We start from the raw sequence: 11,110 nt of genomic DNA on the forward strand, positions 1-11,110 counted from the left end.
ACAGTGTTGAACAAATGTAGTAAGTCTTCATGAGGATGGCCACGGGCAGGATAGGAGCCCATTGTCAAGAAGAACATGCGTTTTAGAAACTTACGATGAACACTCTCCAATTGTCCGATGTTATGTATTGCAGAAGGTGACCATATGGGACCGCAATAATCCAGTTTGCTTAGAATTAGTGCATTAAACAAGATTTGTAAAACAGATGGACATTTAAAATCACTAGTGTTTCGCATAATGAAACCAAGTAGTCTGTTACATTCATTTGATAAATTCGTTATATGGGCATTAAACGTCAGTTTGGAATCAAACGTGACACTCTCGGTCTGTACCTATCTGTAACCTTAGAATTGGGATTTTGTTGACAGAGGGATTAAACCAAGACCAACGGTTGTCATCTACACAACTTTGACTAGCCAGCCCTTACTGGAGTCACTGAAGTGAAGGTATTAAGGAACCCCTGGCGCCCAGTCATCTCCAGCTGGGACTTTTTCTGTTGAACGCTCACTGTTAGAATTATGCTATGGAGGATGCACGGCCAACGATATCCTCCTACTTCTTCAGGGGTTTGGGAAATCCACTTCGCAGCAAGGCAATTGTCGTACCCAGACGATAGCAATACAGTCTCTTCCCATAGCCAGCCAGATCCTCTGACCTTCGTCTATTGAGCGGGTGCCGAACATTGAGGATAGAAGACTATGGAATCTGGTAAATCCTCGGCAGCGGGGGAATAACTCTTGCATTAATTGCAGGTTCTTCGGGATACATTATCGAGACGGCCGCCCGCTGGAATCAATTTCACGAGGAGTCAAAGGCTATAAAACTAATAATGGAGGAGAAACACATTAAAAATCTTAATTACGTTAAGTTATTTTTTGAAATTTTAATAAATTACTACCTTTTAGAAGATTTTTTGAAGATCTTAGCCATGTTTGGTCCCAAATTTCCAAAATGCCAACGTCTTTTTGGTGTTACAAATTTGTTACAAGGCGGGGTTGCTTCTACTATAAGTAAGTAATTTTATTTCTGATTGAAGCAAGTAACTACAGAGAATGTTTAACACAATCTAAGGACCATAGGCATTAAGTCCGCAGTGAGAAAGAGAAATACTTTTTGGGCATTTTTTTCGGAGGTGTAATATTCACAGTTATCTCGGAAAACGTTGCCTGCGTTGTTTCTTTCACGACCTTAACTTGTATAATCATCTGGAATCAGCATCACGGAAATTGTTCCCAAGAAAGTCGTTGCCTTAAATTCAAACTTTTAGTGTCCCGTGGATCTAGGTCGCATAATTTCCGTAATATTGCACCAAGCAAGAGGCATGCAAGTTTGTTGGTAAGCAATGCTTTTCTGCATGCGATTCAATTCGCAATTTGTAAATACAAGTATGCAGTTTTTATGTTTATGTTCGCTTAACCCCGAAAATGTGTATAAATGACTTGAAAATCGTGCAAATGAATGAGTTACCTTACTGAAGCGTAGCATCTGCATTTTCCTCGCTTTGCAATGAAGACCTGCATTCTGATTTCTTTGTTGTTTTATACAGCATCTGCATTTGTAAGTAGATTTTGATCCATCTATTGCTTTTATCTAAACATTTTGTTTTCAGAAATACAATGTCCACCTCGAGGTGTCTAAAGCATGGGACATTATGGCAAGCTTTCCAAGAGAAAAGTGCATATTGCAAACCGGCGTCGATCGTAACGCAGCAAACGTGGCACTTTTAAACATGGATCTCCCCGAAGACTACCCATTTAAGTGTTTCTCCAAATGTATCTTTGTGGAATTGGGCTTTTATAATCCCGCGACGGACACCTTTAATTCAGACAGAATTTTAAAGGGATTAGTGGGAATTCCTAGCGGCCTTGTCGAGGAGTGCAGCGAAAAACACAAGGGTGTGCGCGATCAGTGTGAAAGAGTATTCTCCGTTATAACGTGCGGCATTGCAAAGATTCAGTCATTGCCACCACTCTAATGGTTTCGTGCATTCTACAAAACATTGATTTTTTTTGTAATTTTTGTATTGAATAAAAATTGATTAAACCAATCGAGCGCTGTAATCTTTTGTGTAGTTGAGCTGTTGCAGAAGAGGATTTTATTCAGTGTCTCGATTAAACGTATACGGTGAAGATGTTCTGTCTTGTGTATCGACAGGGTATTTGAGTAGGTAACTCAAAAAGCAATACCACCTACATGACATCTGTTCAGCCTAGTGGAAAGTCATTTTGCTGAGACCACTCGCTCTGATCATCTCCGTTCTTAGTACTACAGCTAAGTGCGCTCCATCAATTTCGTTTGAAATTTTGGGAGAATCTGGGCACATATTGGGAATTTTCAGTAAATACTCGTTTCTGTACTAATCCCAAATCGAGATAAAACCTCCACTTCATAAATATGTTATTCTTTCTCGTTCTTAACCGAAATGGTTCAGTACCCTTACCCTTGAAAAATTACAGTGCAATATGAATAATAACAAGGCGACTCTAGTATACAGATTTCATTTTCAACTATTTTTCAAAATTTTGAAAGGGAAATAAATCTCCATAATCCCCTTTCGCTATGGCCTAGTCTGGTGACTATTTCGAGCAGCACTATTGCAGTCTCGCCAAGCTCATGAATGTAAGGGCTTGGTTCGCTCATCTCTAGATGGCCCGAAGTGTTTGTTTAATTTATCTTTTAACGTTAACCCTTATTTTGAACTTTTTCCATAACATTAGAACGAATTGGGCATTGATTTTTTTCGAGGAAATCTGTACGGACTCCTCTGATGGGTTCTATAGCGAGGGTGTGAGACTAAAACCCTTCTCCTGTTAACCAAAAGATATCGTCAACCCAGAACCACGTGAACGTTACTTCAGGTTGGGTGATCAGGTCTTCACACACGTTCTTAGGCAAAATAATTACTTGTGTCCATTCTCTTCTGGATGACGAAATTACTTACTCTGTTCCACTTCTCCTCCTCGCTGCACATCACCCTTATAATATTCTGAGGCGTTAAACCGACTTCCACTGTCGCCTCAAGTTCTTCTCTCTAGTGGGCCCACCTCATCCAAGGAATACTTCTTGGCGTCTCTCAGTCGACAGTCGCGGCAAAGGCACACTCAGTATCACAGAATTATCACGAATCTGTCGCGCTGTCTGCACCCCCAACCCAACCGGGTCAAGCAATGTCACGGTGGAGAATCCTTATTGAAAGTGCCCTCCCTTCCGTAAGTTTGGGGCCTCGCCCCACTTTCCTGCATTAATTCCGTCGCAGAGGATCCAAGTTGATTTATTAGGGCAGTCATCAGCTACGTGACTCGATCTCCTGCAGTTGAAGCATAACGCCGATCGGTCCGGGCCCTTACAGCGTACCCCAAATTTCCCCCTCTCCCAACATCTAAAGCACCTTGGTACCAGCTCGCATCGAATACTCATGCGGTGGATCTTGATAGTGCCTTCTGGTGCCAGCTCCCTGCCAATGTCCAGTCTTACTTTCGATTTAAGGATTCTTACCCGCCTCTGCCTCCGTCTTCAATAGGCGCCGTCATGGTTATCTCAGATTGTCTCCTATTACACGCCGCCTTCCGTATAATATCTACGTCTTTCTTATCGCAGACTGTTATTAGGATCTACTTGCGGTCACTCACTTTGGTGACTCTGCTAACTCCATGGCCACCCCTTGTACCATTCGTAACCAAAAGTTCTGAAATAGAGTTACGGAGTGGTGATTTCAAGAAATGGTAACTTGCGAAATTATACGTACGAGGGATTTTAGTTATTACCCAACTCTCATGTAATTTTTGGGACCGAAACGGAAAAAAAACGAATCAATGATTAAAGATGGCCGTTTTCGTTAATAAAGCGCAATTTTGGCAGGTAGGTTTGGTTGGTAGGGATCCGGAGAAAATTTGGGGAGATTCAGTCTTCGACCACAAGAGAATCCATCACAAGCGCCGCGAAAAAATGTTGGTTTTGAATTGCGAGAAGCTCTAGGATTGTTTGTCATTGTTATATTAACTTCAAATGCAAATTTCATTTTGGATTTAGTGTTAGTATCGTATGACTTTTCAAAAGAAGACAAATTTACGGTTACAAGGTGTAAAATAAGCCCCAGTGGGAATTTAAAAGCGTTAAAAGCAAATTTTTCCAAATTATTTAATAGGACCTGGGAAAGTTTCTTTCAGATAGACACAAAATTGAAAACTTTGTTAAAATGTCATTTTAATGTTAGTTTTTTTAAATAAATTTAGTTATTATTTAAGTCAACAACGCCACGTGCAAGATAACCAATGCAGGTGTTTGGAGTTTGGGGTGATGACAGTGGAACTAGCGAGCGACGGCGGGGAATAACGATATGGATCTTATGAATGGAGGTGGTTTCACCTTTAAATAGAAAAACGAAGTTATTACGCATGCGGTTCCGCAGTAAAAAAGACAAAGTCGTTGTCCAGTAAGTCTGTACCAAATTTTTTTAGGCCTGATTTATTATTTTTAAGTTTAATGGTTTGTTTGTAATGATAATGTATATCGTTTCGCAATTTCTAGGTGATTTTTTATTGATGGAAGCTTGTGAGTTTGTTAAGTGATACGTACCGAAGTTGAAGAGGTAAGAGGAGAAATGCAGGATACGCTGAAACATTAGTAGGTGTAAAAAATAAACAAAATAATCCGAGCGCAAGTACATTCACTATATTTGTGGTAAATGGTAGATATAAAGTGTAGATCATTATTTCGAATTAATGCGATATGGTAAATCATACAGTTGTGTGAAATCACCATTAAAAGTATTGAAAGATTGTAGCTTTGGATACCATAATGTTGTCGTAATTTTTTTTGCCATTAACGATATCGCTAGTGTGCTTATTACGTATGCATGCATGTTGTTACAATAGACAAAGTTACAATAAAGGAAAACCGCGTTTCCCTAATGTGTACGTATAAACACATTATTGAAATGTAAATGCGCGCAATTTGATTGTTATCAAACCGTACAGCGCTTTAAGTTGAAAAAAGAATACTTCATTAACTTATGCAAATTGTTAATATTTACTAAAACCGTTACTTTAGTGCTCCATCTTATTTGCATTAACAAGGAGAAGATACCTATTGTTGTATTATTTCGGCGTGCTAATTACGCTTCACCAGATTTTCAAGTGTTGTCGTGTCATTTGCCGCACGCACAACGCGTGTAATAAGTACTTAGGAAGAGATAATTATTTTTCAACTTGAAAATATACGAAACTTCCTTTTATAATGATAGGATTACTACCACTCATGGGTCTATTGATTTCTGACTGTGTTTCAATCCATTATGATACAATTGTCGAAGGGAACTCCTACATAAATTAAAAGTATACCCCTTTTATACAATCCATTAAAGCCTTTCGTTTTACAGCTATTGTAATATTCCAAAGCATTACAAACTATTAAATAAATCAATGGTATTTATATTTTCTCATACTATTTAATCATAAATGAATAGGGTAGAAAGGAGATTCTTTGGGTGTATTCCTACTTTCTAAAAATCTTCCCAAGTTGAGAATGTTCTTGTGGATTTTGGATAAACAATTTTCAGTAATAATCAAAAAATTTTAAACTTGAGGCATCTCACCACTCACAGCACTATTTTTCAAAACCTTTTTTTAAAATTGTTTACTCCTTTGGAACAGTCAATCTATAGTATGTACCTACGCATAAAGCTTCATTCAATTCTTTCAGCAATACCTCTTCATATTCAAACATAAAAGTACAATAATTATAAAGTGTACAACCATTTCGCAGTGAGGAATTTATGTAACAGAGCAGTAAATAATAATTACGTCAGCTCCACTAAGGGTTGGTCGACCGCACGGAAGTGTTGCAAGCGCCACCAAGAAAATATATTTTGGTAAACATAGGAAAATTTACACATGTAATGCTTCATAGCGAACCTGAACGTAAATATGTCTGGCGAAAATAACCATCCCACGCAAGCTTCGTTCATCTCCAAATTTTCGTGCAAGATTATCAAAATTGTTTACTCTGATATATGTACTTCCCTTGCAAAAACTGAAACTTCTTCGATCTGTCAGCGCCATTTTTTCAATTTTCTGCATTGTCTCTTGTGTTTTTGACTCAAGCACCCTGCCAGAATTTGGATAAACCTTAGTCGGATATTTTTTAATGCCTATGTGTTCAAGTCACTCATTTTTTTAACATTCAATCCTACCAAAATTGCAAAAACCTTGCAATTTGTACGCCACTCAGGACAGGACAGTGATAAATGGTGAAGCTGTTTGATAGATGTTATTGCGTTTCGTTATTTTCATTACTGGGTAAATTACATAAAAATGCCTCCTCGTGTAAACATAAGCTCAGAAATCTGCATGTTTCCAAATTTTTTGAGCATTTTCGGCGTAGAATTTAGCAAGATATTTTTTAATTTGAGTTATGCTCAAAAAATTATTTAAATTTTTGAGCTTGTCCTTGTTACATTAATAAGCCAATGGTTGAACTTCACATATTGAAATTGAATGCTCAAAACTGAAAGAACTGAGTCAAGATTGAACATTTATATTGTACTTCTGCCACTTCAGGGGTATCTCACCAAGTTTAGTAAGTTGGCAAATAATTGAGATTGAATCACCCGAAAATTTGCAGTTCAATACTAATACACAAGAAGGATAGCGAATTGCTACGTGAAAAATCTCTCAAAGGAATACAGAATTCTTGAACAGAAGGACTGCCAAATTATTTAGTGGTAGTAGGTTTTTTTCACGCTCCATTATATTTGTATGACCTACATGAATGAAGAAATGCTAAACATGTGCGTTTACGATTAATTAATGCAAAATTAATTAAATAAAATAGATTGCATTGATACGCGAGCCAGCTCATCATAAAACAACGATTTCAAGTTTGAACTAATTACATTGTCTACATCGTAATCAGGTATTGTTTCATAAATATTAATTGAAAATTTCAAGCGGAGTAAGGTGCGCAAAAATCCTACTCTAAATCCATATTTTTGCATTTTTTAAATTCGACATTATACTAAATACCGCTTGCATTAAAAAAAAACACTTTTCAATTAAAATTTTTTTCGCGTGTAAACCGGCTTGTCGGTATTACCTACGTTGCAATACACATCGATCCTTTATAATGTAAAACCAAATAATTCATTTTTTAATTTCAAACGTGCATCGTCGAGGACCGCAGATATAGCTCGATAAATTTTAGTTGCGCGTAATTGCAATCACGAGTTAATTACGAAAGGCGATTTTATTTTATCGGGCCAATACTTCACTTAATTACCTGTATGTATTTCATTCATTCATTCGTAATAGAATTTTATTAGACGTTCGTAGCGTGCTACCTAATTGCGCTCCTTTATTTCAACGATAAATTGCGTTTGTTTTAGATACTATCGTGCGTTTCGGGGTTAATCAATTCTAAATTGTTATTACTTTGATCATTTTATTACTCGTAGCTGCATGAAAGAGCGCGGCCCAGCTGTAAATTAGGATTGACTGGAATTAGGGATAATTTTAGTGGAGTCCGATCAACTTCAAAGTAATGTGTGATAAAAATACCCTTAAATTCACAAAATCGAATGTGCGGCACTTTTCCTACGCTAGGCAGGGTGCACCAATTTCCGTTCTCAGATTGAGTATTGTTGTTCCCCACGTTCGGCGTTCATAAATTAGGGGTAGTTTACCTTAATTTTACGGTTTTCTGAAATTGCTGCATTATAGCAAAGATTAAATTGATTATTGGCACTCCATTAGCAGGCCATGCCCATTAGTAATTAACTAGAACCACTAAATTAACGACCTTGCTGAGCACTTAAGAAATATTGCCCTAACTAGATGTCACAGTAAAAACAGCAATCTATTACGTTTTTTTCATATTTTCTGAAAATTGATTCATGTATGGGAACTTTTGTCTATATCGTACTACGATAATAGAATGGCTATATTATAAAATGCGTAAGAATATGGTTACCTATAGTTTTTATAGTTCGTGTGGCTGACACGCGGTGTAAGAAAATGAATAAGAGTTTAGTTTATGCTTGATGCAGTGTTACAGAGACGGAAAGTTTGGGCTCGCACTTCGGCTGGTGCAGTTTTCGTACGAAAATCGCGATCGCAATTCGCATGCATTTCATTGAAAACAAAAAAAAAATGGTGTTGCTTGCACCGATACCACTCGCACACCTGCGCATGTGAGATTCTATTCTGTCCAAAAGCTTTTGAGCTCTTTCTTTTATGCCTAAGAATACGTGTACCAAAGTTGGTTCCAATTGGTTCAGCCATTTAGCACGAAATGAGAGTACAGACATACCGACATCATCAAGATTTTGTTTGATTCGGATTCTTGGTGCTTCAAAACGTGTATTTCCGTAAAAAAGGGCTTGCCTTTAGCAGAAGCATCTGTAATTAAAATTTCAAAAAGATATCTCCACAAATAAGACAGCTGATATTGTGCATCCAGCTCATGCCCACATTGATCTGATGTTTACAATATGCGATACGTTTGCTTTTACTAAAAGCATCTTTGGTCAAAATTTCAAAGAATAAATACGAAAGTTGGCATTACGCGTGCGCATGCGCACATCTGATTTTTACTATTATATGCGATATGGTTGCCATTATTACGAGTATCTGTGATTAAAGTTTCAACAAAATATATTAATAAATATGAATGTTGATACCCTCAACGAGATATTGCCAACAATATTTTGTAATTTCTCCTTTCTTATCGCCCCGAATTTATAGGGAACAAGTGAGGTAAAGTTTGATTGTCAAATGAAGTTGTTATACCTACTGAAATTTAATGCTTTAATGCTATTATTAGCTATCAATTACGCAACTGAAGAGAAAGTATTGCTGATTAAATGGTATTATCAAGGAAATAGTTATCAAGTATCAGACATGTTTGCCGCTCTACCTGAACAGGCCGATACCCACAAAATCAACAGTAGAACATAGAATTATCAAAAAGATGCGGATTTTAATGTTCTTCAAATATCCTAAATAGATTTTTCCTCTAAAAGAATTAGGGAAACCAATACTTACCCTTCTTTAAATTTACATGGGATTTCCTATGTCCCGCCTGTCGATGGAACACGTTGTGTATGCTTATTACGGTAACCTCTACGGAGGTTCTCCTGTGTACGGGTCATGATGGCTAGCATCTCTGCTCTGCTCGATCACCATAATGTACAGTGTTATTCCTTTTGAAGTATACAGGGTGATTCAAATTCGAGGGCCACCATGGGGATTTCGGGAACTGTAAGAGATAGGTAGGTAGTTTAAATTTGGAAAAGTTGCGTATTTTGATGCTTAACAAAATGCAGTTTAGAAACTTAAAAAATTCCGACTACTTTCGGAGATATCCGGAAAAAAAACGAAACTTTGCAAAATATTTTTATTTTTTACTGAAGTTATTTAAAAATATTTCGCAATAAATGATACATTATTATGGCCACTTTTGTCCCTCTACAAGATGCTACTTTTAAATTTTAAGTTTGACGTTTCGTCTGCAGTCAACCATCATCAACTTTGTTTTTTTCTTATGGAAGTAATTTTTACTTTTTGTGTCTTTTGAAGGAGAATTTTTTTCTGATTTCAAAAATAAAATAGCGCTATTAATTCGTAAAAACGCAAGAAACTACGTACGTACACTATCTAAGACAAAGTTTTCTAGGCAAAAAAGAAAATATTTTAATAATTAAAAAAATTGCGATGTTTATATTTTTGAACTCTCTTTTGAATTCTCTATCAAATGACCCAAAAAGTAAAAATTACTTCCATAAGAAAAAACAAAGTTGATGATGGTCAACCGGAGACGAAACGTCGGATTTAAAATTTGTCATCTTGTAGAGAGAAAAAAGTGACCATAATGATGTGTTATTTATTTCGAAATATCTTTTTAAATAACTTCAGTAAAAAATAAAAACGATTTTGCAAAATTTCGGTGTTTTCCGGATATCTCCGAAAGTAGTCGGACTTTTTTAAGTTTCAAAACTGCATATTGTTAAGCATCAAAATACGCAACTTTGCCGAATTTAAACTACCTACCTATGTCTTACAGTTCCCGAAATCCTCATGGTGGCCCTCGAATTTGAATCAGCCTGTATAGGTATTCCTATGTCTACTTTTAAATTTCAAAAACCCTTTTGAAAGACGCCTAATTTTATGCAACCAAAATAACATGCGCGCGCATTCTGCACAGCCGTCATTCTGAATTTCAATAAAAGCGACAGTAAATAGTATGCTATTTCCCATAAGTTTCTTATAGGATCTCTTCCACAAAAATTAAAATGTTCAGTTTCAAGTCCTCCGTTAAAACTGAGGGTTGTTTCCGGTGTCTTATGTGCATCGCATTTAAACAACTACTAATTTTAAAGTGATCAATAGAGAAAATAAGTATCTTACGCTCCTTAAACTGTTACCGGCACTGTACCAATTGACAATATCAACTTTTTCTTCAGTTTAATACATCACACTCGAACGAAAATGAAAATATGGAATCCATTTAATTAATATAACAGCTAGAACTTCATTTGTGTTAAGAATTTATTTTGGTTGCATAAAATTCAGAAGAGTTTTCGTCATTTTAAAGTAGACATAGGGAAAACAATATACACAAATTCCTGTGTCTCCTTCTAAATGACTATCACTGTATACCCATTTCCGTTTCCCTTTCGGTTAGGGGCCCATCTGTAACCACACGGGTCCCTCGGATTTGAGGAGCGGGCAATCTGTTTTCAGCCACTGCTCCTTGCCCGGGAGAGCGGCCTTAACTCTTCGTTCTCAGTAAGACAGCCTGGATTACGTATCTTCTAGCGAGTAGGGGATCGGATTTGAGGGTTTCCTCCCAGTTCCTCCCGTGCTCAAGTTGCCTCGACCCTTCCACTCGTCCCAATCGTTTAACGGTATGGAATCCTTCCGAGCCTCTACCTCCACAACTAAGTGTAAAGATTCTAGTCCCAGAAGTGCATCCATGGCCAAAATTGGCGTCATTTTCATGGATCCAGTGGGGGAGTCTCTGAACCTTTCCTAGCTGCTTCCTGTAGGTATTATTGGACTTATCACTACAGTGTAAAGTCATTATACCAGTTGAGGGTTTCAGCCCTATGTTCAAG

General features: G+C 37.1%; 1 protein-coding gene across 1 annotated transcript; it reads left to right on the forward strand.

The window, feature by feature from the left end:
* The first annotated feature begins 1,235 nt into the window (after positions 1-1,235).
* On the forward strand, positions 1,236-2,047 carry LOC116173038. The gene is made up of 3 exons (XM_031490322.1): positions 1,236-1,335; positions 1,394-1,557; positions 1,610-2,047. The coding sequence occupies exons 2-3, from the start codon at positions 1,507-1,509 to the stop codon at positions 1,973-1,975; spliced, it is 417 nt and encodes a 138-aa protein (XP_031346182.1). The 5' UTR covers positions 1,236-1,335; positions 1,394-1,506; the 3' UTR covers positions 1,976-2,047.
* Positions 2,048-11,110: the final 9,063 nt, after the last annotated feature.

This window comes from Photinus pyralis, unplaced genomic scaffold (genome assembly GCF_008802855.1).
Source record: "Photinus pyralis isolate 1611_PpyrPB1 unplaced genomic scaffold, Ppyr1.3 Ppyr1.4_LG6, whole genome shotgun sequence".
NCBI lineage: Eukaryota > Metazoa > Arthropoda > Insecta > Coleoptera > Lampyridae > Photinus > Photinus pyralis.

Coding starts and splice junctions, on each gene's coding strand:
- LOC116173038 (XM_031490322.1), top strand. CDS start 1,507: ATGAAGACCTGCATTCTGATTTCTTTGTTGTTTTATACAGCATCTGCA. Junction 1,558..1,609: donor TTTATACAGCATCTGCATTT/GTAAGTAGATTT, acceptor TTTTGTTTTCAG/AAATACAATGTCCACCTCGA.